Genomic DNA, 27,208 nt, shown 5'->3' on the forward strand with positions numbered 1-27,208 from the left:
TTTGTTTAGCTCTTGGAGTTTATTTTAATTGTGGCCTTGTTTTGTAATGAGGACGGCCGCGGCAGGGGGAGCCTTCTGGGATCCGGGGGGCTGTTCCGGAGGAGTTTCCTTATCAATAAAGAGAAGCCTCGTCTAGTTAAATTAACAAGAACCGGATGGGATGTGTGCTCAGCTGCTTTGTTTTCTTGGAAGTTCAAGCGTACACATTTGGTTATTAAGGATTCAGTGGCTGGCTGGGATTGCAGGTCCCCTCCGAGTACTACCTTGAATATCCTCCAACCTTTGTCGTGGAGGAACGGGACGGAGGGAGATGGACACTGCATTCATGCAGCCAGGCAGAAAACAGCCTGGTAAAGCTGAGTGGTTTGTTATGATGATGATGCATGATTAAAAAAAAAAAACAACACAAAAGTAAAATCATGTGAGTTTTATGCAAATCACATGAATTGGACGGTTATAAAAACCCCTAAATGTCAGGTAGATAAGATCACATACACCTAGAGCAGTGTCATGATATGCTTTGTACGTTACATTCATACTGGAAACCAAAACGTGTTACAGAAATCAGACACCCACAAAAAGCTCTGAGATTGCACTGAGAACAGGTTTCTGCAAAGCACCAACTTCTGACAACAACAACAAAAAAAAAAAAAGAAGAAAAAAAAAAAGTAGGTTAGATTAGAAAACAAGATAGTTCTACTCAGCCAGGGAATAGGCTGTCCCCATGCATCACGCAGCCTGCCCTCAGTGTATGCACACTAATACGCACAGAACTCCTTTTAAGTAACATCGATGCAGTGGCACCCAGTTCTGAAACGGGCAGGCTGCTCCCACAAGCCCATCCTCGACTGCCATGGGGAAGGGGAGAGATTTACAGGCTCTCACCTGTCAGGATTAATTTTTCTCTCCCAGACACTTCTTTAAATCTTTAGAAGTCCTGGCAGATATTTTGCACTGGGATGGGTAAACCTCGTGGCCTGAAGGAGTTAATTTCAAAAGCAAAAATGATGGTGGGGCACTGTTTATTTAAACAGTATTCTGTAAAAGATGAGGCAATTCTTTCCAGAGGTGTAGTTCACCTGGGAAAAATATGTGCTGGCTTTGACAGCGCTTAAAATCCTGCTCCGTGTCCCAGAAAGATGACCCAAACCCTGGTGGGCTCTCATTGCTACCAGGCAGCAGCTTCAGCTCTGAGGAACTTCAACACCGAACTGCAGCTTTCATGGAGTGCTCAGTAATTTCACACCATTTCGTGCCCCGCAGGACAACACACAGGCAGAGGGGTGGCTTTCCGTGGAGGGAGCTTTTCCAGAGTGGGGGGAAAGGGAGGAGCTGGAGTGGGACACTCCACAGGGGTTGCAAGGCACCTGTAGCGATGTCCAGCACCACTCCAGCCTCCACTGCTGCTTCTTGGAGGCACTCCAGCGTGCCCGGTAATGCCCCTGACAACCCCAAAGGGACAGTTTGCCATCAGCATCGCTCCTGCCCCGGCATCACCATCCGTTTGCAGGGCAGCACGTTGTGGTTCAAATCCCTGCCTGGGTGAAGGGCTCTGTGCAGGGGCGAGGGGTGCTTTCTGTGAGGAGGGTGCATGTGGCTGGCTCCCCACAGCTGCATTACAGCAACCTCCCACAGCAGAGCCTAGCGTGCCACATGCCCAGAGCCCACGTGCCACGCAGGCACCTCAAGGGTGTGCACAGGCCTCCCCGAGGACAAGGCCGGTGGAGAGCATCTTGGCAATCAATATGGGGGCTACTTGTACCTTCCAACCCACCTCTCCTCCTCCATAACCCTCTCCACCATGGGACCACCTCCCCCTCACAGTAAAGCCACTTGCTTTCAGCAGGCGAGGGAGGTCATCCTGCTGGAATGTCACTGCCCTGTCCTCCTGGCAGCCACCACGACCACCAGCCACTGCCAAGCTGGTGCCCAGAGCTGGGACACAGATGAGACAGGCAAGGGAAGACGGTGGCAAGGCCTCACTTGGCACTGATGGCTCTGGCTGACAGGAAAGAGGGGTCCCAGGGAAATGGCCTCATCCCTGGCAGCTTGAAATCTCTGGTGAGGACCATGGAGACCACTGCTGCTGCCTTTGGGAGGCAGAAGGAAGCAGTGGGAGGTGAGGACTGGTGGCAGAAACCCCAGGGGAGCTGCAGCTGGGTCCCAGGTGACAGAGCCAGGGGAAGAGAAAGTATGAAACCAGAGCAGAAAGGCCGAAAAACCTTCAAAGGCGCCCAGGCAGCCTAGTTCCCAGCACGACGGGGATGCCGGTGGCTGCTCTCTATGTCCTTGTAACGAGAAGGGTTAGAATGGAAACTCTGATGCAAGCCCAGCTTGGTGGCGGCCAGGAAGAGCGAAAAATCTCCACTGTAAAAGTGCTACTTAGACAGAAGTCGTGCTCGACCTCAGGTCTCCACCAGAAAAAAAAGAACCCCCAGCGGCAGCTTTCTTGCTGCTCCCCAGCGTCCCGTCCCACAGGCGCTGGGCTCTGCTGGGCTCTGGCTAAAGCGAAAGCGTCACACGCTGCGGAGAAACGACAAACAGAGAAGATCTACCTCCCCTCAACAACCCCCTTCATTTTAATTACATTGCTGTAAAAAACAAACAACACCCAAGACAAACAAACCATACATATCAAAACCGTAAAGCAGAGTTCGTATTATTGGGTCTGTTTTGTCTGCTGGCTGCTTGCGGACACCCGGGAGCCTCCTCCTCCCTGCCCGGGACTGTAGTGGCACAGCCCAAGCTGCCCGCACTAACTGGGAATTACATACTGCATTTTAACTACAGGAAAGCCACCTCTCCAGCATATCTGTACCATCTCAAGTGTCTCGGGAGTATCATCCCTGTCTTGTCACCAGGCTGTTTTTGATGATGAGTCGCATTAGCAGAAGGACTTTCTTCCTAATGCACCCCCCCCACCTCCGCTTTAAAGCAGTTTGCTTCAAGAGCTCAACCGAGAAATCAAAATAAAAGCAGCACCCGGGGACTTAGCATCCAAGGTGGCTGCTCCACGGGGCTCAGCAGTGACTGAATCAGTAGCTCCGAGCAATTCTACTAGAGGACCGAGGGCACTGTGACCCGCGGTGGTTACTCTCATAAACAAATTTCAATTAATTGCAAGGGCCCGGGAATGCCATCGCAGCCCGGAGCATGCCATCTCCCTGCTCCATGCCACCACGCCTCGCAGCCCGAAAATCCGCTGGGGAGAGAGAAACGAGACATGCAATTTGATGATCCATTCTCGACCCCCCTCTCTTCCCCCCCCTGCAAGACAAACAAACCCTCGCAGCAGGCCCGCTCGGAATAAATACACAAGTCAGGGGTACAGGCATAATCTCGAGGGATTTACATACAGGGCAATACATTTCCATACAGGTCCCGGGGAAGGCTGGGGTGGACCCTTCCTCTGCACCCCCCTGCACAACCCACCCGACACACGGACCGCACAGGCTTTGCGAGATGTCCCCACCACCCCCCCCCATCTCCCAGCAAAGGCCTTTACCCAGCAATAGGCAAACTGCCGAAATAAAACCCCTTCCAGAAAAGCCAACGCGGTTTCGCATCCCCGACAGAGTGCAACATTTCCATACAAGCAGAGTTATTTACAGACTTACAGGTTATTTAGCATTAATAACAACAACAGCTACAAAGAATGAACCCACCACTGCAGAGTCCTGGAAAGGAAAAGAGAAAACGGTTGAAAAGAAAGAAGAAAAAAAAAAAAAAAAAAGAAAAAAATGGGGGGGGGAAAAATCGATTTGGATCTGCAGAATCCTGGCAGAGGAATATATATGAAAAAAAAATTTAAAATAATTTAAAAAAAAATTAAAACCAAAAAGGAACAACGGAAATGGAGTGCATGGAGGGGAAGTCTTAAGAAAAAAGCATTTTTCCCCTAGAATAAATCCCGTCGGAGGCCGTGAGCTGAGTGTGGCTCTGTGCAAAAATGCTAAAAAAAACCCTGGTTGGGGGGGGGGGGGGAAGAAATAATTTGCAAAAATCCAGTGCAATGCAGCAAGGATCCAGGTTTTGCTTTGCCTTCTGAGCTGCTTTTTTCTTTCTTTTTGGAGGGGGGGGGTTGCTTTTTAAATGCGAAAGTAGAATCCCCCCGCCCCAAGTTTAACGCAAAAATAAAATAATAATTAAAAAAAAAAAAACCACAAAAATCAGGGAAAAAAAAAACCACAAACACAAAACTAAGAGCTGGGTTTGCGCTTCCCCCCCCCCGCCCCAGCTCTCTTCCTTTTCTCTCTCTTTCGGAGAGGAATAGGAGAGGACAAGGGAGGGTGTTGGGGGGGGAGGGTGGGATGTGTGTTTGCACCGGCGTTGCACCCGGGACCCCCCGATCGCTGCTCGCTTGTCGCCGTCGCCGTCGCCGTTGTCGCTGCTCCGCTCCGCTCCGCACCGCGCGCGGCGGCACCGCGGCCGCGCGCCGCCACCCCGCCGCGCCCCCACGTCACACACAGCACCCGCCGGCCACGTGACCACCCGGCCGCCCGGCCGAGACCATTGAGAAAGGGGAGAGGGGAGGGGGTCGACGAAGGGAAAACGGCTCGATGGGACCCTCGCCGCTGCCGTCGCCTTCTCGGATCCCGCGCCCCCCACTACTCCGCCCGTGACGGGCGGCGCGGGGTGGGCCGCGGGAGCCGGGAGGGTAGCGGCGGAGGAGATGAAGCGGAGGGGGGAGGTCCGCGGGCCTCCCCGTGCTTGCCGCGATGGTAGAGTCCGCAGCTCAAATTCCGAGAATTGGGCTCTGTTGATTCTTAGAACTGGGGTTCTTAGAAGTGGTGATGCAAGGAGTTTCTAGGAAAGCCCGGAGACCAGGTGATTGCTGCTTCTATTGCCGCGGCCGATTTTACCCTTTAATTCTCTCTCGCTCGCTCGCTCTTTTTTTTTTTTTTTTTTTCTCTTCTCTCCATTTTTTTTCCCTCCTCTTTTTCCCTCCCTGCCCCGCTCCGACGCCTGGCGCGGAGCCGCCTCTATATATTTCTACCTTTTTTTTTCCCCTCTCCCTCCCCTCCCCTTCCCCTCCTTTCCCGCGGCAGGTGCTCCGGCATCCCTTCAGTGTTATTCTTTCTATTCTCTCCTAAATATTAATTATTGTTTAGTGCTTTATTTACTTAATTCCACACACACACACTCTCTGTCCTTCCCTGCTGTGAAAAATAGGGGTGTCTGCATGTCTTAACGCTGGGACGGTGTAGAAGGGGAGGGGAAGGAGGGGGAGGGTGTCTCCCCTCGCCGTCTTCTCCCGGGGATTATCGGTGATCCGGGATTATTGGCTTTCCCGCACGCGTGACGGCCGGGTGGGGACGGGGAGGACGGCGGCGGCTCCTCTGCACCTGCAGCCGCCCGGCGAGCGCGGCCGCGGGGCTTGGGGTGTTTTGCGTGGCTCGGGGTCAGCTCCCAGTGGCTGGATCCTTCGGTCAGGGTGTGTTATTTTTCTTTTTCTTTTTTTTTTTTTTCTCCCTTTTTTTTTTTCTCCCCCCTTTTCTTTCCCCCTCCCCTCCCCTTCTTTCTGTACGTGTTGTGTCACTGTTGTCGTTCCATCACCGCACAAAGCCGCCGTAGAGTGGGGCTGGCGGCAGCGCGGGAGCTCGGCACCGGGTACCGCCGCTCCGGCCTCTCCGCATCGTTGTCCCTCCTCCCTCGCTGTTTTCATTATTACATTAATATACCGCTGTTATTGTTATTCCGGCCCTCCATGCAACTGCGAAACGGCTGATGCGTTTTGCAACCTGTGGCGAGGCTGCGCCGTGATCTGTCAAGCCCCGGGCTAAGAGCGGGCGGTGATGGAGAAGACTTGCGGCATTTCTCTGTCCGGGGAAGGGGGGGGAGCCCGCGGGGAGGCTCGGCCATGGCCGGCTGCTGGCCCCGTAGCGCGACGGTTCGCCGGGCCGGGAGGAAACCGCGTTCGCCTCGACGGTGTGTGCCGGGGCGGCCACCACGGGCTTTCGCCGACTGGGGCATAAAACGCGAGTCAAAGCTCAGGCAGGGGAGGAAAAAGTGTATGGAGCAACACGCAGGGCTCAAAACAACAATAATAGCAACCACCCCGCGGGGAGGAGAGGGGTCCGCGGCCGGGAGGAAGTCGGCCGGCGGGGAAAGTGGAGTGCAGCCGTGCAACCGATGAGGGTCGCGGGTGCGGGTCGTGGAGAACCGCCTGGTGCCCCCATCTCAGCCCTTCCCCTCTGTTTACTACCGTGGCGGACTTGGCGCGGCGACAGGCGCTCGTAAATCTGCCGCCGACAGCCGCGGGGCTGGCCCCCGGCCACACGCTATTCCTGGAGCGAGCGGACTGGCCGCGGAGAGCCGCGCAATCTCCGCGCCCGACCCGCGACGCTGCGTCCTCTCTGGCCTCCCTCCGGTTCCCCCCAAAAAACCCAAAAGCGGGTGGAGAAAGGAGAAGGCTTTTATTGGTTAGCTCTTTGTGTGTGTATTATTTTTTAACCCCCTCCTTTAGAAATAAAAAAAAAGGCAAAACAGAACCGAAAAAGCCCAACTTTGTTATGAAAACTTTCGTGGTCGGGCGGCAGCGACCTCTCTCGGCAGCCCCCCCAAACCCCCCAAGCCCTCTGCCTCTACATCTGCCCCCCCCTTCTTCCACACACACCCCCCGCCTTTAGTTTGCAAAGTCACAGTATGAAATGTTATGAAATCGCCTCTTGGGAAGGAGGAAAACAGAAAGCAAGGCGTTTGTTTAGTAAAATCCGCGGCGGCCTCTCAGATGTGCCTAAAAAGCTGCCTTTGACCTCCCCCCGTTGCATTTCCAGGGAAGAGGCAAATCTGGACTTAAAATCATGAGTCAGAAACAAAAACAAACCCGGCCCGGGCTAGTTTTTTCCACTGACTTCAGTAGACGCAGGATCGGTGTGAAGGGAGACTGGGTCTAGACATAAGAGGCTGAGCAAGAAGTGCAGCGTTGGTCGAACATCTCTGTCTGGGGCCAGATTTATACCTGTGCCAGTGGAAGTGTCAGCAGGGCTGGGTATAGGATCAGGTCCTCGTTCGCTCTGGGGATGCTTATTGATTCCTCTCCTGAGGTTTTAGATGCTTTTAAAATTACCGTTTGCTGTCTTGTTTCAAAGGTTTAAACTGTAAGTGCTTTAAGAGCAAATACAGGCTAGTTCTTGGGGAATGGGGGTTACAGTTGAGAAATTGCTTTTAGAATAGGTGAAACCTCTCTCTGTACATGGAGAGGCAGAACCTAAGGTTTGGTTTATTTTTTTTTTCTCCTAGCAGGAGGATCACAAGTTTCGAAACTCACATTTGTAGATGGCAATTTCTGCCCAGTGAAACAAATCTTCAAACCATTAAAATATTCAAAGGCTGTCTAGCAATTTTCCAGAAGAATGGATTATTACATTGTTCAGTAAGACAGGACTTCATCTCCGACCATTCAACTTTGACTGGCTAAACAGATCAAAGATCTCTTGGGGTGCATTTCAATTCCAATTTCCAATCCCCCTTAGTTCTAAGTGAGTCAATATTGGGAGAGGAAGTGGAGGTTAACTGGTTAGGTATTATTGTGAAGGAAGAAGTCATAATGAGAAATGATTCTTACAAATCCCACCCCCCAAAATAAAGGGGGAGGGGGAGGGGGGGAATGGAAAGAAAAAAAAATCAGTCAAAACTCTTTCAGACACTTTTCAGACATGTGCTGGGAGGACCTCAGCCTGCTGCCTGATGAGACAAAAATAAACCCAGCAGAAACATTAAGGTTTTTTTTTTTCAAAACAAGGCTGGAAAAGCTCATAAAAATAATGTCACTCAGACGCGTTTTAAGAGAAACAGAATTGCATCGACAAAATTATATGTTTTCCAGGTTTGGTTGGGGTGTTTTATTTTCCAAAGGGGAAAAAAAAAGAAGCTGCAAAGCTGACTGGTGCCATCTAGTGCCATGTGCGCTGCCTGCGCCCGGCCGGGCTGGGGCCGGAGCCGCCGGGCAGTGGGAACTTGTTTATTAACCGCTCCTTATAAAAAGAACAAAAAAAATAAAGTTTAAAAAAACCCAAATGCTTGCCAGCTTGGGAGGAAGGTGGCAGAGGAAACTCTGGATGCCACTGAACTTACTTAAGGAGCCTAATTGGAAACAACCGAGAGCTTATTAATGTCACTGACATTTCCATATGGAGCTCTCTCTGGTCTGGTCATGAAATCACATGTGAGAATCTTTCCGAGTTGCAGTGTTAATCTGCCCTTGAATTGCTGCCTAATTTAGGAGAGATTGTAAAGCTATGCTTTTTTTTTTTCCTTTTTCTTTGCTTTTTAAATCTTTTTTAAATTATTATTATTATGGGCAAGGGAAGCTTTAAGCCCTCCATGGCATCAACCTAATATTACTTTGTAGGAATGATCTTTGGGTCTGTTTGTTTTGTGTAAGAGCTTTTTGGTGGGTCTTTGATTGGGTTTTTCGGTGGTTTGTGGGGTTTTTTGGGTTGTTGGGGGTATTTTTTAGTTAACAATAATGTTGTCCTCATTACAAGAACAGGTGGTTAAACTTCACGAGGCAGTCTTGTGTTGTAAAAGCAGAGGTGGAAGTCCTCATTTTTTGTGACCACAGTATTAGAAAGAAAATCTTGTTACAAAGTCTATAGGTGAGTAACATTGAGTTCTGTGCAGTAGGTGCACTTTAAACCATGCATTACTTAGCCTCCTGTGTTTCTGGGTTTGAGGTTGAAGAACCATTTCATGCCATTTGTCTTGTGAACTCCACATCAAGAGCTTTTACAGGTTCAATTGGAGCCAGAAATGTTGTTTTCAGATTTCTGAGAAGTTTGTAAAATCTAAATTTGGTGAGAAGTTGCCTGCGTGCTCATAACCTCTCTCGCTCCGTTTTATAGTAGCTATAGTTTTATAGGAGTCTATAAACAGGAGCTCTGTACACCGAGTGCCTGTATTCTTTTCTTGATCTATTTTTAAACCATTCTTCTGTTTGGCAAAAAGTGACACTTGGTTTCCATGTTTACAGCAGGCATTGGCAAACCTCAGGAGTTCACAGTTTGCAGTTTGGTTAGAGGAGTATCCAAGTGTCAGCATCTGACCAGTGAATTCCTTCAGACTGTAAATTTAGACTGCAAATGTAGTCCTCCCTGCTTTTTATGTGTTGGGGTTTTGTTGGTGTTTTTTTTTCTCTTCTCAAATCCATGCTAGGCTTTGTGTGTCCTCAGTGCTGCAGGATGCTGGCAGCCAAGACACACACCCGTAAATAGGAGCAAGTAGTACAGTCTTCAGGATTGCTTTAAAACCCCAATAATCACAGTAGGTTTCACATCTAAAACTGGAAAAGCTAAGAGCATTGAGAGAGGGGAGAAATTTTGAGGCTGTGTTATTTTCCTTCCCCCTCCCTTCTCCTGGTCAATGTGCTGCCTTTAGGCTGCATGCTGGGTACCCATGAGGAATGTGCGACCCCTGTTTATGAGGTGAAGAGCTTGGGACAAGCACGCTGCAGGACAGTAGGTCCTGAGGAACGTGTCCTGGTTTACAACCCCCCCTGAAATGGGTCTTTGTAAATCTGCTTATCTAAACATAGTGTCTCTCCCCTGGCTAAGGGACCCGAAGCTGCATATGTGTCTCATTTCATCCAGGTGGGGTGCCAACACAGTTTTGTACTGCCAAAATTATTTGTGCCACCCTCAACCCTAAGAGGACAGCAACAAGGAGGGGACAGCTCATGATTTAAGGCCTCGTTGTGGGGTGGAGGATGATAAGACACTACCTGGGTGCCCAGCTGGGCCGGGGACCTGGGTCAGCACTCTTCCAGCTGTGCTTCACTGTCAGATTGGCATTTCAGCACAGGAATCAGTGTTTTCCTTTCACAGCCTATGATCTAGTTTTCCTCACCAAAACATTCTAGCCTGCTTCAAACTAGCACAGCTGGGCACGGTGTCTGTCCCATGTTCTTTGGAGTAGCTCGCTTGACTTCACCAGGGACAGGGTTCCTGCCTTCCCTTGAGAAATCAATGTGCCATATTGCTTGGGGTCATCTGAAATGCCAAAGAAAGCTTGACTCCTTCCTTCCCAAGGGCATGCACCACTTCTGCCTCTCAGCCAGAGCTTGGCTCTAGAAGTCAGGGGAGTCCTCATCAGTGGAAAACATTGGAGGCAGCTTTTGTGTGCTTTCCCTCCCCTCTGCATTTTCTTCTGCAAAGACCAAAACAATGCAGAGACTTGAGCTGGGCCAGCTTTCAAGGGCAATCCTTTTAAACTCTCTTTTGAAGTACAAACTATAAAGTTCCCTGCAGTGCTCGAGAAAATATGCAGTTTTCCTGGTTCCAAATGCTGATAATAAACCCGTCCAGATAATGTATTGCATTTCCTAGAAACATTTGTTAGCTGGCAGGAAATTGGAGCAGATTGAAAGTTAGCAGAGGCTGCTCGATAGAGTGAGTGCAGTCCACGCACTGAGGGGTGCGTTGGAAAATACAACGGAGCTTGTACTAGTGATGCTGCTTTTGATCTGTGCTGGCAGTGTGCTAGGACTTCTCTTGGTCTCCTCTTGGGTTATTATTAACCCAGCCACGTTTTGGCCTAGACACCAACCAGAAGCTCCTAAATTAATAAAACTCTGCTGTGACAGCTAAAGGACGCTCAGTGCCCCCTGACTGCATGACGTGGGGAAAGCTGAGCTGAGTGCTTGCATGTCCCCAGCTGAAAGCATCCTCTTCACTGTGGCTTGTGGCACCCATGACTGTGTCCTGGGGATGCCCCCACGCCACCCCATTTTCTTGGTTGTCCCTCTGGTTTCCTATTCAGGAGAAACCAGGCATTGTTGGCAGGGCGGCGAGGCAGCTGGCAGTATGCCCTGGCAGGCAGAGGGGATGTTCCTGTGAGGCTGGGACCCTGCTGAATGCTGGAACTGGGGAGGAAGGAGAGGGCAGGATGGAGCTTCCCCTGGGCGGGCAGTTTCAGAGCACTGTGTGGGATGAGGCTATGGGGAAGGGAGACTTCGCCCAGCCACCCCTCCAGGATGATGTGAGGCAGTCGGCGCTGCAGGCTCTGGAGGGGTAGGAGACTGGGGCCCAGGGAAGGTGACTTTTCCCCAAGACTGCATTTAATGGGTGGGAGAGGGCAAATACCATGGGATATAACCTGTGCAAAGAAGGATGGGGCAGCAAGAAAATCTCTACTGTGCATGGGATGGGAGAAGGATGGATGAAAAGGGATTCCCTATAGATGGGAGAGTGAATGGATGGAATGCTTTCCCTGCGTGTGGCAGAAAGATAGATTTGGTAGGGTAAAGGTCCCTGGTTCTTCCTTTTGTCTTGGGGTGAGGGTCTGTGAGGGTCTCCCCTTTGCATGGGGTGGAACTGAGAGGGGTTCCCCGACAGACAGGTGCACCCTCCCCTTGCTCAGCGAGCTGGCTGCAGGGAGACAGGAGCCAGCCCTGGGTTCCCTTCCAGGAACGGGTTTTCTCAGGGAGGTGCCGGCAGGGAAAGGGCCATTCCCTGAACCACTGGGGCAGACCCGCAGCCTTCCTGGAAGGCAGCAGCGCTGACAGTACCATGTGGCCACCCCCTAAATGAGCCCTATGCCTGGCCCAGACCTTCTTCGCTGGGCATAGCAAGTCCTGGCATGCAACCCTGAGCACTGCCGGAGAGCCCACCCCTGCAAGGTACTGCGCAGTAAAACGGTGGGGTGGGTTTGGGGTGATGCTCTCAGCTCAGCTGAGTCTGGGCGTCCCCCATGGACTTGGAGGGTGGTGTGAATGCTGAAGACCGTATTTTGCTGCAGTAGTCTCTGTTCCCCACCACTGGTTTCTGCATGTTGCTGCTATCTCCTTCTCTGCTGGTCTCTGATCAAGGCATCCTGCCAGGCTGAGGCGCAGTCGGTGCTGTGCCGAGGCCGGGAGGGGCAGGGTTAACTGGACTCGGCACAGTGAGGGGAAGGAAGGTTCCTTTCCCTTTTGCAAGCCCACATCCTGCAGCCGGGAGGTGCTTGGGATGCACCTGCCCACCTCCTGGGGACGTGGATGTTGCAGCAGTACTACACCGGGGAGGGATAATTCGGGGAGGGTGGTGAGGGGGCTGTGCTGAGGTCCAGCCATCGGAGAGAGGAATCTGGATATCTCCCCCGACAATGCTGTGAGTAAGGGAAATTTGGTGACAGCAGCAACTTCTCACGTGATGCTCAGGGGCGCAGAGTTCATCTTGCAGTTACTGTAACTTTGATTGGTCACCTCTCCACGTCTGACGGTGGGGTCAGTCTCCGGGAGTGCATCTGCTGCTGTGCCCAAGGTCAGGATGCTGCTCGGCTGCCCCAAAAGCATACATCCACTCATGGACACACGGATGCATGCTGGGCAACTTGCAGAGTGCAGTGAGTCCCTTGGCTTGTGATCAGTAGCGAGCAGCTGGCAGTGAGCATGTACAAAAAGGTCAGAGACTGCAGTATTTGGGAAATGAGTCACTTTTTGTGTGTGTCTAAAGTTTTAAGCTAGCCAGGCTTAGAGTGGCTCTGAAGATTTGCATTTGATGGCTGGAATGGGGCTCTAAGACGCCCTTCTGGGTGATACTTTGCCTTCAATCTCACCTCTGCATCACACTCTGGTGTCTCTAGGGACACGAGGGGAACTCGTGCTCCGTATCTGCACGTCTGCCACAGAGAGGGAAGGGGGTGCTTGTCCTCAAAGGGCTGGATGAGTTCTCTGCAAGTGCCACCTGTCTTTGTCACCACTGAATTCTGGGGGGCATTGGTCCTGCAAATAGTGTGATGAATATCTTGGGGTCTGCTGGTTCACTTATTTATTGCATGTATCCCCACTGGAGCATCTGCTGAAGACCTTCTTCCTGTACTGGTGCCAGGTCAATTGTCTCTGTTGGCTTTAAGTAAACTTAGGAATAGTAGTGTGACTTCTGGAAGGCAGTTAACTCCTGGGTTTCATTGTTGTGTTGCTCCAGCTGCGTTGCCCATGATGTCAGTGACTGCAAACAAAGCTTGTGGTTTAGGTGAAGGTTTTTCCAGCAGCCAGAGGAAGGCATTTGTTCTGGGTCGTCATCCGTCTCCGCCACTGGCTTCCTATGCGATTCTGGCCAAGTCACTCTGCTACTTGACGCCCATATCCTCCCAAGGCTGTTCCTCAGTCCCATCCCAGGGCGTTTTCGCTGGTGGTTGGAGCACGTGGGTATTCTGAGAAGGGCTGTAGCTGTTTCAGAGGACTGGATTCAAGCTCCTTCCAGGTTTCTGAATAAAGTGCCAATGGTTGGTTGAGTGTAAGTCACCTGTTAATGAGGTGCTGGGAATATGGCATTGGTCTTGGATGTGGCACTGGCCAGGAATTCGGTCTTGGCAGGGGAAGAGTTATCTCCAAAAGAAGCGGTGAGAAAATTCTCGCTTGACTTCCCTTCCCCACCTGCCTTTAAGTTCCTGAGTCATGGAAATTAAAATCTCCTTGGCATACGCCCATGGTTTGGGTTAGAGGGTGTGGAAGAAGCTATGATTGGATCCTCAAAGCCTGTGGTTGTGATAAGAATGTACTGTACCGGAAGAAACAAATGTTAACCTTACTGGAGAGTAGAAGGTTTGTTATCTGTAGCTTTTATCCAGCTGATACTCGAGTGAAGCAGCAGGCTTGTGCCCTGCCATGGCCCATTCATAATTAGCAGCTAATGTGGCATTTGTTTTCTTGTGCTTTACTTGTAGGTTTGAAAGAAACTTTTGGACTGTGAATTGAGGCATTGGGTATGTACACTTAAATTCTGTGCTTCCCCTCCTAGGCCCTCCCCTCCCCCCTTTTCCTTTACTGTGTTGAATGAAATGTTTCATTGAGCCCACTTGGAATTTGTTTTCAGGGGAGAAGCTGTTCATGTGCTGCTGAGGAAGGAGGAGAAGTTGAGGTTGTGGGATGGGGTTGATTGTGGAGGAATTTGACACTGAAGATGCACACTCAAACCTGGACTTTAGGCACAGGTTGATGAGGGCTCGCCTGGGTGCTAGCTAGGAGGACACTTTTGAGATGTGTTGATAGGAATTGCGTAGAGGGAGGGCCTCATGCTCCTCAAGTAACCTAAGCCTCGTTGACTGGGAGAGACTGGGCTGTGATATGGGTAGCAGCCCAGCAGGTGCTGGGTAGCACCCAGGAGGTGCTGCTCCTCATTGCTGCCATGAATTCATTGGGAAGCTGTGGGCAGGGCTTCTCCGGAGTGGACATCACTGGGGAACAGGAAAGTAGTTAGTTGCTGGGTGAAGGTTGGTGATCTATTGTGGGCTGGATATTCCAGTTACTGAAGTCCTTCAGCTTCAGCTGGGACTTTTAAGACTTGATTTGTTTCTCTTGCTGGATTTCCATCCAGCCAATCAGCAGACAAGTGAGGAGGGTAACTCTTGAGGAAGTTCTGAAGGCTAGGAATCTGTGTCGAGAGTGCCTTGGAGATTAGCCCAGGAGGTGGTGGGAGGAGTGGGCTGGGGTGGAGCCACCATGGGTGAGGCAGAGAGAAAGAGGAGCCGGTTAGCTAATCCTCAGGAGGGTCTGGTTGCCTTTACCTGCCAGCTTACTGGGTGGAACTGAGACATGCCAGGCAGAGACCTCACTGGGCAGCCTGGCAGGTGCTTGACATGATGCAGTGCTGTTTGCCTTGGGACCAAGGAGCTGCTGCTGTCTCTGCCAGCAGCAGTTGGCCATTTGAGCACATCCTAGAGCAGCAGCTGTTTCTTCAGTGGCTTTAGGGTACTTGCCTGGCTGCTTCTCCATTCCCATCCTCCTCCCACTTCTGTTTCAAGCAGACTCAAGATGGCCTCGCCAGCAGACAGCTGCATCCAGTTCACCCGCCATGCGAGTGACGTCCTCCTCAATCTCAACCGCCTTAGAAGCCGGGATATCCTGACTGATGTTGTCATAATTGTCAACCGTGAGCAGTTCAGAGCCCACAAAACAGTCCTCATGGCCTGCAGGTGAGAGCTGGGTCCCCTCTTGGCCAGTCACCCTTGCTCCCACTGCTATAGTCCCAAGGAGGCTCCTGGGATTTACAGACAAAAAAAAATGGAGGCACAATAGCAGAACTGAAGGGGACTGCTGAGAAATTTTTACCTCTAATAGGATTAGAGCTGGGAGTTTTTGCCTTCAGTGTGGTGCCCACAGCTGCCAACATGCAGCCCATGCAGACAAACAAGAGCATGGGAGACATGAGGCACATCCTTGAAGGCAGAGCACGAATGCTCTTCAGGGACAGGACAGGAGAGGGGAGGAGAGGATGCTTACTGAGAGGAGAGGATGCTTACTGAGATGAGCAAATCCTCTGTGACTGCATTGTCCTCTGCTGCTGCTATTTTTAGAGCTATTCCTAACTGGCTCCCAAGCTGCTGGCTGCACCCACCTTTGAATTTATTTTTAGTTTTGGTTTGGTTTTCCCAAGCTTCTTGGGGTTTGAAATTCCAACTCTCTAGGATTGCTGGAATTAGTTCCTAGTGAATGTTAATTAACATCCCACCATTGCCTGGTTGAATTACAGCGGATGCCTTCCAGAGTTTCCTGCTGACAAGGGGTAAAGGTCTGAAAAAGTCAAAGTTTGACTTTTAAGACATCTGAAAAATGTTTTGCTAACATTTTTTTTCCTTTTAGTGTTTTGCTTTGGTGTGTTGGAGTTTTGGGGTTTTTTTTGTTTGGTGGGGGGAGTTTTGGTTTGGGTTTCTTTTGCCTTTTCAAGAGTGAGCATCTATGCCCCAAGATCCTTCTGAAAGAAGTGAATCACAGTGGGAATGGGATGATGATAAGAACAATATGAGGAGTTAAAAAAAGGTAATTTCTAAATGAAGGCAGTGGGCAGTGGGGTGTTGTTGAGCAGGTGACATCTAAAAGCAAGCTGTTCCAGTTGGGAAAAGTGTAGTGCAGAAGGTGCTTACTAAGCTGGGAAACCAAGCTTGATAATGGAGAGGAAGCTCAGGAAATTCTGTCATTGCCTCCTCCTCCCTTCCCATTCACAAACCCCTCTGTGCAATGGGATTTCAGATAAATGCTCCTTTTTCTTTCCCCCTCTGAACTGTCATAATGCTTTCCTTGCTTCCTCTCTCTTCTCTACAGTGGCCTCTTCTACAGCATCTTCACTGACCAGCTCAAGTGCAACTTGAATGTCATTAACCTAGACCCTGAGATTAACCCTGAAGGGTTTTGCATCCTCTTGGATTTCATGTATACGTCACGCCTCAACTTGAGGGAGAACAATATCATGGCTGTGATGGCCACAGCACTGTACCTGCAGATGGAGCATGTGGTTGATACCTGCCGAAGGTTTGTCAAGTCCAGGTGAGCACCGTGAGTAAACTTCGAAGAGCCTAAGTTGGTGTGTTTGGGTGGGAGGGGGAGAGCTGGGAAAGCATCTGCAAACTTCTCCTTAGAAGCTGCAAGTGACCCTATGTCCCTTTTTGCCTGGTTCCAGCGAAGCAGAGATGGTGTCTGCTGTGAAGACCCCAAGAGAAGAGTTTTTGGCTGGGCGGATGCTGAGCCACCCAGAAGTGATGGCTTACCGGGGCAGAGACGTCTCGGAGAACGGCATGCCTCTCCAGAACGGCTCCCTCTGCAACGGGAGGGCCTTTGCACCTGGCTTGATCAATACTTTGTCTGGATCTCCCATTTCCTACCACGGATACAGCCCTCTCCCTCTAAATAGCTTCCTTGTGGATGATGAGTTGCGGGAGATGAGGATGCCTCTCTCTGAACTCTCAAGGGTAGGTGCCTTCCCCAAGGAGAGGATCTTGCCATGTGACAGCTCCAGGACAATCCCCACAGAGTACATGAGAACCATTACCGACATCTCTGCCAACATGTGCCATGCTACCATCTATGCTCCAAAAGAAGGTGCTGCTGAAGACGCCAGGAGTGACATGCACTACAGTGTAGCCTCTGGCCCCAAACCTGTTGTCCCTTCAATCCGGAACAATTCCTATTTCTCTTGTGACAAAGTGGCCAAAGAGGAGGAGCGGACCTCTTCAGAGGATGAGATCAGTCAGCACTTTGAGCCCACCAACACCCCACTGGACCGCAAGGGACTCATCAGCCCCCAAAGCCCCCAGAAGTCAGACTGTCAGCCCAACTCGCCAACCGAGTCCAGCAGCAGCAAGAATGCCCGTATCGGTCAGAATTCCAGCTCCCTCTTCACCAAGAGTCCCACAGACCCCAAAGCCTGCAACTGGAAGAAGTACAAGTTCATTGTCCTCAACTCTCTGAATCAGAACACCAAGCAAGACAATGCTGACCAGAACGAGATGGAAACTCTCTCTCCTCGCACGTACATGCCCATGTCTACTTGCCAGCAGTCTATGGAGCCGGAGCATCTCAACGTGCAATCCCCCACCAAGATGAGTGTGAATGGAGAAGATTCTACTATCCCACAAGCAAGCAGACTCAACAATATTGTTAACAGGTGAGAAGATTTCCTCCCCCTGCCACCATGAGACAGATCTCCCTGCATTGTTGATGGGGGTTTGAAAAAGCTTTAGCTTTGGGCTGGGGAATTTGGTCATGAGCAGGTGGAAGCCTCTGTACCTGATGGAGCACTGCCAGTGACATCAGCTGGGTACCAGCTGTCCCCACCATAGCAGTGCCAGCCTAGCATGGCAACAGAATTGAGAACACTGGGTCAGGAATCTCTGGCACACTTTGTCAATCCTAGATGGTTGTTGGAATGTCTATTTGCCCATCCTGGTTTTGCCCTCAGACATACCTCAAGCTTTTGCTAGGCTGTAAACACTGGAATGGCCAAACTAGCTATGTACACTGTCCTCTGAACCTGGATGTTCCTAGAGAGCTTTCAAGTCATTTAGCAATGGAGACCTAAAGGATTGAGGCTTGGGGATCTGTTGTTGATCAGGGCTATGCTGTGCATCTCACCACAAAAGTGGCCCCATAAAACATGGCTCTGCCTTGTGTCTGGGAGGGTTCAAATGAGGGCCCAGTAGCTCAAGCACAGCAAGAGCCTTCTCACAGCTGTGTGCATTGCTGTCCTTCCACAGGTCCCGGGATGGGTCCCCTCGGAGCAGTGAAGGGCAGTCCCCACTGTACATGCATTCATCGAAGTGCAGCTCCTGTGGCTGCCAGTCCCCACAACATGCTGAGATGTGCCTTCATACCCCTGGCTCAAACTTTGGAGAGGAGATGGGGGAAACCCAATCTGAGTACTCTGACTCCAGCTGTGGTGAGTCTTGCATCTCTGGTCACTTTTTTCAGTCAGCAGGTGAGGGGGTCATGCAGTCTGGCAACCCATTCACCTAGTGTCTCGTGTCCCAATGTGCTGCCACACTTGTCTGTGATGCTGGTGGATCTTAAGGTGCTTTACTGTCCCCTCGTAACTGGCTGACCAGCTGTGTGCGTGCAAATGAGGGACATCTGCATGTGGGAATCGCTTCCTTCCTCTCTTTCCTGAACACCATCCAGATACCTTGGGCAGAGAGTTAGTCACCTGCTGCAAAGCCAGCAGCTAAGGACAGGAAACAGAGTGCACCCCACCCCACCAGACCCACAGGAGAACAAGCCTGGCAGATGTAATAACCCTAATGGGGATTGGGCAAGATGGTGTCTCATGCATCCGTCATGATATCTTTGTTATCAGGGAACCCAGCGTGCACATCTGGAGAAATGCAGATAATGAGGCTTGAAATCTTGTTGCAAAACTCCACAAGCGCAGAGACAAGAATCTGTGCACCCATCTGCCTGTAGCTCAGGGAGGGGCAATGCAGATTTGTCACCTGTGGTGTGGGCAGAGATCCACAGAGGAAACTCCACTGTGGTGATGCTCAAAGCCACATATAGCATTTAAGTAAGGCACCTGCTTACTGGGAGGACCTGCCTTGTACTTCAGATGCTGCTGATCTTGCCATGCTCAAGGAAGACATCTGTACATGTAAAGCTTTAAGACCTCTAAAGGTCCTGGAGCTGCTGCTAATGGGAGTGCCTTTGGGGAACCTCTCTGAAAGGTGTCTAGGTGAGATGCTGGCTTCTCAGAAACAGTTTGTGTTGCATTGAGGCTAGGGACAGCTTTGCTCTCTCAAACTGTTCGTGTTGTAGCTGTGTGCAGAAGGAGATCAAGATGTGATGGCATGGTGCAAGCACTGCTGACAGTGAACATCTGCACTCCACTTCTTGTGCTAACACTTGCTCTAGCTGCCCCTTTCCACCTTCCCACACCCATCCTGTGGCCCGTCGAGGAGCTGACCCTCACAGTGCCCATCTCATTGCTCTCCATTTTCCCAGAGAACGGAGCCTTCTTCTGTAACGAGTGTGACTGCCGGTTCTCTGAGGAGGCCTCTCTCAAGAGACACTCTCTGCAAGTCCACAGTGACAAGCCCTACAAGTGTGACCGCTGCCAAGCCTCCTTCCGCTACAAAGGAAACCTTGCCAGCCACAAAACCGTCCACACAGGTACAGCCTCTGCCACAGGGACAGCTTGCTGGGAAGCATTCAGACTGAGGGCTGTGTGGGCATCTATGGCTGGGCTTGTCCCAGCTGCAGCATCCCGTGCTCTTTCTCACCTGCTGTGCCTGATGGGGTGAGCAAGGTGCTTTTCTCAGCTCTGCCAGAGAGCACCAAACCTGGAAATGGAGAGGACCATGACTGGCCTCAGCAGGGCTACAGCTCAGGCTGCTTTGCTGTAAAGCACTGGAACACAAACCCTATGAGGAGAGGCTGAGGGAGCTGGGGTTGTTTAGCCTAGAGAAGAGGAGGCTCAGGGCAGAGCTCATTGCTGTCTACAACTACCTGAAGGGACATTATAGCCAGGTGGGGGTTGGCCTCTTCTCCCAGGCAACCAGCAATAGAACAAGGGGACACAGTCTCAAGTTGTGCCAGGGGAAGTCTAGGCTGGATGTTAGGAGGAAGTTCCTGCCAGAGAGAGTGATTGGCATTGGAATGGGCTGCCCAGGGAGGTGGTGGAGGCACCGTCCCTGGAGGTCTTCAAGAAGAGACTGGATGAGGCACTTGGTGCCATGGTCAAGACGACTGGATGGGGCTGGGGGATAGGTTGGACTGGATGATCTTGGAGGTCTCTTCCAAGCTGGCTGATCCTATGAAACCACTGTCTCAAAATGCATGTCTGGGAGCAGATGTGTGGCCTTCAGGCTATTTTATTGTAGGCTTAAAACCCAAACAAAACCAAACCAAAACAACCAAAAAAGGTGTGGGGGAGAAGGGGCATTTTCTTTCCCCCCTTACATCTTAGAAATCCAGATCCTATCTAGCCTGCTTGAAACTCCGCTGATGGGAAGTTCTGCTAATGGTTGTAATCAGCACAATGAAAGCTGAGAAAGGAAGGGGATGTTGAGGGTTTAGTCATTTGATGACAAACCTAATGTTTGGGTTTGGCTTTTTTGTTGCTTTTATTAATGCTTAACATGTCGACAACCAGTTCACCAGCTGGGGAAGAGCAGTCTCTGCTGGTAACTCTTACACCAAATAAGACATAAATGCCCCCAGTCCCAGCAGAGATCCAGGAGGGCTGTGTAGGTGAAGGAGACAAGTGCCAAGGGTGTGTGGGGTTGAAGCCTGGCAAGAAAAGAGAAAAGGATGAAGGATGGCTGTTTCCTACATCCCACCAAGCCTGTCCTCAACCATCCTAAAGAAACCTTTTTGCAGCTGCCCCATTGCTGAGAGCCAGCAGTAGTGACTGTAATGAAGTAATGACTTGGGAGCTGGGTTGCTGAATGTGCCTTGTCTTTCCACTCTGTCAGCTCTTTTTACTCCTCTAAAGAGGTGATGAACAGCTGAGACAGGATGTGTTGGTGACCTCAAGGAGCCTGAAGGGAGCCAGGTGGCCGTGTGTGGCTTACTGATGGCAGTAGGGAGGTGTAGGTGACAGCCACTGTCACAGGGCCAGGAGTGACAATGCTGTTAATCCTTACTGGCAGAGCTACCTAGCTTTGGTTGGGTTTTTCTAATGTATTTTTTTCTCTCTTGCCCTGAAGGCTGCAGCTCCCATCACCCCAAAAAAACAACTGTCTGCAGTGCTTAGGTACCCCCTGAGCTCACCATGCTCTGGGGACACTGAGCTGTCCTCATCGATCTTGCTTGTCCACAGGCAGCTCCAAAAGGCACAGGAGTTGGGGCTAGTGCTTCATGCCATGGGGTCTGGCGTCTGAAGGGACTCTGGGGAGTGCTGAGGACCACAGAGGCTTGCTCACAGCTGTAGTCTTTACTCTGGGCTCTGCAGGGGAAAAGCCGTACCGCTGCAACATCTGCGGGGCGCAGTTCAACCGGCCGGCCAACCTGAAGACACACACGCGCATCCACTCCGGAGAGAAGCCCTACAAGTGCGAGACCTGCGGCGCCAGATTTGTCCAGGTACGCCTGCCCCCTGGCACCCGCGCTGCCTGGGCGGGTGGGACACGGCCAGACCTCTGCCCGAGCCCAGTGATGCAGGGAGGAGGCCCATGGGCCGTGTCTTGGGCAGCTCTTCTGTGGATAAATAGGGTCTTGTGGCCCACGTGGGACAGTTTAGCTTAGGGAGAAGCCTGGTTGATGGTTTTAGCTCTTCTCCTCTGTTTGCGAGACCTGGGCAGACTGAGAGCTGGGCACAGAGGAACTAGACGAAGGTCAACAAGGACAAGTGCAGAGTCCTGCATCTGGGGAGGAATAATAAACTGCACCAGCACAGGCTGGGAGGTGATCTGCTGGAAAGCAGCCCTGTGGAGAGCGACTTGAGGGTCCTGGTGGCTAACAAGTTCCCCATGGCACAGCAATGTGCCCTTGTGGCCAAGAAGGCCAATGGGATCCTGGGGTGTATTAGGAAGAGCGTGTCCAGCAGATCAAGGGAGGTTCTTCTCCCCCTCTACTCTGCCCTGCTGAGATTTCATCTTGAAGACTGTGTTCAGTTTTGGGCTCCCCAGTTGAAGAGGGACATGGACCTGCTGGAGAAGGTCCAGCAGAGGGCTACAAGGATGATGAGGGGACAGGAGGGCATGGCTTATGAGGAGAGGCTGAGGGACCTGGGGCCTTTTAGTCTGGAGAAGAGAAGACTTAGAGGGGATTTGGTACATGTTTATAAGTATCTGAGATCTGGTCGGGAGTCAGGGGACAGGCTCTGCTCACTGCTCCCTGGGATAGGACAAGGAGCAATGGGTGTAAGTTGCAGCACAGGAGGTTCCAGCTCAACACAAGGGGGAACTTCTTTAGTGTAAGGGTCACAGAGCACTGGAACAGGCTCCCCAGAGAGCCCCCCCCACAGACCTCACAGAGGTCGTGGAGTCTCCTTCTCTGGAGCCTGTCTGAATGCGTTCCTCTGTGATCTGTGTTAGGACAATAGTCCTGCTCTGGCAGGGGGGTTGGACTGGATGATCTCCTTGGGTCCCTTCCTACCCCTAACATCCTGTAAGCCTATGACTGGAGACAGTGGACCTGAGAAGCACATGGCCATGGCTCCCAGCTGGACCCCAGGAGAGAAAAAAGACATCTAGGCAGAACCTTGTTTCCCAGTGGGGTGCCTGTGCTCCCAGCCTTTACCCCTGGGGCTGTGCTCACCCCGAGCTGCTCTTTGCAGGTGGCACACCTCCGTGCCCACGTGCTCATTCACACGGGGGAGAAGCCCTACCCCTGCGAGATCTGCGGCACGCGCTTCCGGCACCTCCAGACCCTCAAAAGCCACCTGCGAATCCACACGGGAGAGAAACCTTATCATGTGAGTGATGGCTTTGTTCTTCCTGTGCTGAGGGCCCTCACCTGGGGCCAGGGGGAGGATGCTGCCAAACCCAGGGCGTTGGGAAGATAGAAATTGTAGCACCTCAATGCCCTTCACCAGCATCGTGAAGCCCTACACCAAGGTCATGTCCCTGCTCCTCATGTTCCATCCAACTCTTGTGCATTAGCTGATGCTCACCTGACATTTTCTCATGAGTGGCCATGTTGGAGATGCTGCTGTGCAGCTAAGGCTGGGTGCATCTACTGTGCTTCAATCCCATCTGAAAAACAGTCACACTTCTCCCAGTAGCTCTGGATTAAATTACAGCTGCCCACCTTGTGCGGGGATTGGGGAAAGGAGCAGACAGCCTGGCCTGGGGGTCCTCTGCCAGTGCCACCTGCACTAAGCCAGCAGCCCACCCACCTTGTTTGCAGCCCTGGGGGCTCTCTGCTCTTTGCTGAGACCTTCCTAGATTTCTCACATCTACTAGAGAGGGAATTGGAGCAGGGATTATCATCTAAACATCCCTCTGGAGCCATCCAGGTTTATGGCTGACAAAACCATCTACAAAAATGGCCCTGTAGCTGGTTTGTGCCTCTAGCTTGGGCTGGGTTGCCACCAAGTGCTGCTTCTCCCACTATGTGCTCACTTTTCCCTTGTCCACTGATACAATGGGTGCAATACAGGATCACAGAAGCATTTAAGGTGGAAAAGAGCTTTAAGATCATAAAGTCCAACTGTTGACTGAGCACAGCCAAGTCCACCACTAAACCATGTCCCTAAGTATGACATCCACACTTTCTTTTAATGTCTCCTTGGATGGTGACTCTGCTTCCCTGGAGAGTGTGTTCTGATGCTTAAGAGTGCTTTCAACAAGGAGATGTTTCCAGATACCCAATCTAAAGCTCCCCCGGTGCAACCTGAGGCCATTTCCTCTTGTCCCCTGTTACATGGGAGAAATGACCAACCCCTACTTCACCTCCTTTCAAAGAGCTGTAGGGAGTCTGAAGGTTGCCTCTGAATGTCCTTTTCTCTGGGCTAAACTGGAACAGGAACAGCTCCAATTCCCTCAGCCACTCTTTGTAAGACTTGTTCCCTAGACCCCTCACCGCCCTTCTCTGGATACACTCAAGTTTCTTCTTGAAACGAGGGGCCCAAAGCTGATCCTAGTATTGGAGCTGCAGCCTCACCAGTGCCAAATGCAAGGGGACCATCACTGCCTTCATCCTGCTGGCCACACTGTTTCTGGCAAAAGCCAGGATGCTGTTAGCCTTCTTACCCGCCTGGCTTTGCATGCATCCTGGGGTAGCTGTGGAAGCCCTGCCCTCAAGTGAAAGACCTGCTCCCTGCCATCCTTACCGTCGCGTTTCACACCCTCTGCCTTTGCCTCTTGTCCCGCAGTGTGAGAAGTGCAATCTGCATTTTCGCCACAAAAGCCAGCTGCGGCTTCACCTGCGGCAGAAGCACGGAGCCATCACCAACACCAAGGTGCAGTACCGCATCTCCGCCAGCGAGGTGCCTCCGGAGCTCCCCAAGGCCTGCTGAAGGCAGATTTCCCAGGAGGAGGTCGTCTTAGAAGGGGGAGTGAGGGGAGAAGAAGCTGTCCAAAGGATACTTGCAACACTTTAAAAGAAAAAGGAACAAATATATATATATATATATATAAAAGAAAAGAAAAATCATCACATGATGGAGTGCCTCTAAACCCATAGTGTAGATAGGTGGAACAACCATTAGACATTAAAAGAGAGTAACAAATAGACACGGGTTTTATTTTTCCCAGTTATGTGAAAGGAAAAGGAAAAACAAACCATAAAAAAACAAAAACCTCTTCAGATCTTACTCTGTGTATATAGAAAACCAGAAAAGAAACCCAGAAACAGTCCTTTTAAATGTCTGTGCAGTGGAGTGTTGATCAACTCTGGAGTCTGACCTTCACAGCCTTTGCAGTTTGAAGATGAGGAATGTAATGTTGATTTATTTGGGTTTTGTTTTTTAATGGGAACAGATCTATTATTTTTTTTTTTTGGTTTCTTGTGGTTTTGTTTGGTTTGGTTGGGTTTGTTTTTTTCTTTTGTATGCAAAAAGTTGTTTTAAAGAGAAAAGTTATGCTATTAAAAGAGAGGGCTTTAACTTTTTTAACCAAAGGTGAAGGAATCTATGGCAGAGTTGTAAATATATATAGATATAAATATATAAATATATATATATAAAATAAATATATATAGACCTTTAAAACAAAAAAAAACCCAACAAAACAAAAACAAACAAAAAACTATATTAAAAAAAATATATATATATAAAAAAATGCATTAAAGGCTCAGTTGGACTCTGCAGGCAGAAGCCACTCTGAGAATCTTTATTATGATAGAGCACTTAAGGAGATATTTTAAATATTGCATCTGTACAAGCAAGAAAATATTTTGTCTAAAATGCATCAGTGTATTTGTATTTTTTTGCAAGTGAAGGTTTACAATTTACCAAAAAAAAAAAAAAAGAAACAAACAAAAAAAAAAGAAAGAAAGAAAGAAAAAGAAAAATGTGTATTAAACCAACAAAAGCTGCAGAAGGAATTTAAAATAATAATAATAATAATAATAAAGTGTAATTTTTTTTTTTTTTTAGTTTGGGTTTTGTTTTTGGTTTTTTTTTTTTGGTTGTTGCTGTTGTTGTTTTGGGGGGGGGGGTGTTGTTTTCTGTCCTAGTTCTCAGTCTGTATATATGTACAATGTGGTTTCTCACGGTGCCTTTCTTTACCATGGAAGTTGTTCAATGTGTGGACTACACTGAGCTCAGTTTCTTCAAGGTACAGCCTGATGTTGCAAAAGGAATTTTGGTGGAACTCCTCTGTTTGAGAACGTTCTATTATTATTATTTTTATTTTGAGGTTTGTGTTTTGTTTGTTTTGGTTTTGTGTTTTTTTTTTTTTCCTTTTGGGTTTTGGATTGTTTTGTTTTGGTGTTTTGTTTTATTTTTGGTCTTATTTTACATGCTTGTTTTATAAACAACCTCGGGAGACAGGGTTTGGGCTGTGTCTAAACTGCATTAATGCGTTCTGTAAAATATAGCTGTACAAATAAAAGAATAAAATGAAGAAAAATCAAGTGTGGTGGAGTGAGGGAATCTGTTCATAGGATGTTAGGGGTTGGAAGGGACTCAAGGAGATAGAATAGAATAGAATCAACCAGGTTGGAAGAGACCTCCAAGATAATCCAGTCCAACCTAGCACCCAGCCCTAGCCAGTCAACTAGACCATGGCACCAAGTGCCTCATCCAGGCATTGCTTGAACACCTCCAGGGATGATCATCAAGTCCAAGAAAGAGCAGCTCCAGGTGAGGACAGCCCCAGGGATAAAGACTGGGAGCGAAGACATCCCACCAGGAACAAGGTTCTGCCTAGCTGTCTTTTTTTCTCTCCTGGGGTCTAGCTGGGAGCCATGGCCACGTGCTTCTCAAGTCCACTATCTCCAGTCATAGGATCATAGGATGTTAGGGGTTGGAAGGGACCCAAGGAGATCATCCAGTCCAACCCCCCTGCCAGAGCAGGTCAATACTGTCTAACACAGATCACAGAGGAACACATCCAGACAAGCCTTGAAAGTCTCCAGAGAAGGAGACTCCACAACCTCTCTGGGGAGCCTGTTCCAGTGCTCTGTGACCCTTACAGTAGAGAAGTTCCCCCTTGTGTTGAGGCAGAACCTCCTGTGCTGCAACTTACACCCGTTGCCCCTTGTCCTATCCCAGGGAGCAGTGAGCAGAGCCTGTCCCCCTGCTCTTGACCAGCCCTCAGATACTTATAAACATTTATCAAATCCCCTCTAAGTCTTCTTTTCTCCAGACTAAAAGGCCCCAGGTCCCTCAGCCTCTCCTCATAAGCCATGCCCCTCTGTCCCCTAATCATCCTCATAGCCCTGTCACACAGGCAGTTAGAAAAGTTCAGCCCAAATCCCAGAGAGAGGCTCTGTTAGCTATATTTATGTTCTTGTACATCTCATCAAGCCTATGAGTGAAGCAGACATCACTACTGTTTCCTTTTCACAGCCTATAATCTAATTCTTCTCACAAATATACCCCAGCTAGGCTCAAACTAGCACAGTAGTGCTAGTTGGAGCAGCCTGTTTCAGGCTTGAGTGAAGATGATCTCTAGCATGGTGGTCTCCAGCTTGCTGCTTTTCATCCTGAAGGGAGCTGTCCTACTGTACCACATCCTTAATACTGTGTGCATTTGTGCCAAGTAGCTGGCAGAACTGGGGCAGAGCCTAGGAGAGACCTTTTGCTGACCAGCCCAGGGCTGGTTCCAGATGGCTGAGGAGGTACTTATATTTCCTAGAAATGGATGCAATTGCCAGAATTGCCAAGGGAAGAAGGCTGCCTGCTGCTCCTTTTGCTTTCCTATGCCTGGGGTGGGGGCTGCCTTGTGCAATGGTTCAGTGGAGCAAGGTTTGTAACCCCCCCCATGAACTTGCTGGCCAATAGCATCTCTAGGCTGCCAGCAAGCTGACTGTGGGCCAGAGCTGAGAGTTTCAAGGACTTCTCAGCAGGGAGACAAGATCTGTTTGGGTGGCTGTCCATAGCTGGCAGGGGGTGAAGCCATGGGGTGACCAGGACCT

General features: G+C 50.3%; 1 protein-coding gene and 1 long non-coding RNA gene across 3 annotated transcripts; one reads left to right on the plus strand and one right to left on the minus strand.

The window, feature by feature from the left end:
- On the minus strand, positions 1–4,893 carry LOC135187159 (uncharacterized). Its single transcript, XR_010307215.1, has 2 exons — positions 4,325–4,893; positions 1–3,677 (listed from the first exon to the last, which is right to left on the minus strand). It is a non-coding gene; the product is annotated as an uncharacterized LOC135187159 (long non-coding RNA).
- On the plus strand, positions 4,777–25,702 carry BCL6 (BCL6 transcription repressor). 2 transcript variants are annotated; one of them, XM_064165649.1, is made up of 10 exons: positions 4,777–4,827; positions 13,645–13,683; positions 14,725–14,892; positions 16,019–16,240; positions 16,374–17,357; positions 17,947–18,128; positions 19,184–19,351; positions 21,135–21,265; positions 22,461–22,598; positions 24,000–25,702. In XM_064165649.1, exons 3-10 carry the CDS (start codon positions 14,732–14,734, stop codon positions 24,141–24,143), a joined length of 2,130 nt encoding a protein of 709 aa, XP_064021719.1. In that variant the 5' UTR covers positions 4,777–4,827; positions 13,645–13,683; positions 14,725–14,731; the 3' UTR covers positions 24,144–25,702. The 2 variants fall into 2 exon arrangements, with proteins under 2 accessions (XP_064021719.1, XP_064021720.1); XM_064165650.1 differs by having other exon boundaries at positions 4,790–4,827; positions 14,722–14,892.
- The last annotated feature ends 1,506 nt before the right edge of the window (positions 25,703–27,208 follow it).

The sequence above is a fragment of the Pogoniulus pusillus genome, chromosome 26, assembly GCF_015220805.1.
Source record: "Pogoniulus pusillus isolate bPogPus1 chromosome 26, bPogPus1.pri, whole genome shotgun sequence".
Classification (NCBI taxonomy): Eukaryota; Metazoa; Chordata; class Aves; order Piciformes; family Lybiidae; genus Pogoniulus; species Pogoniulus pusillus.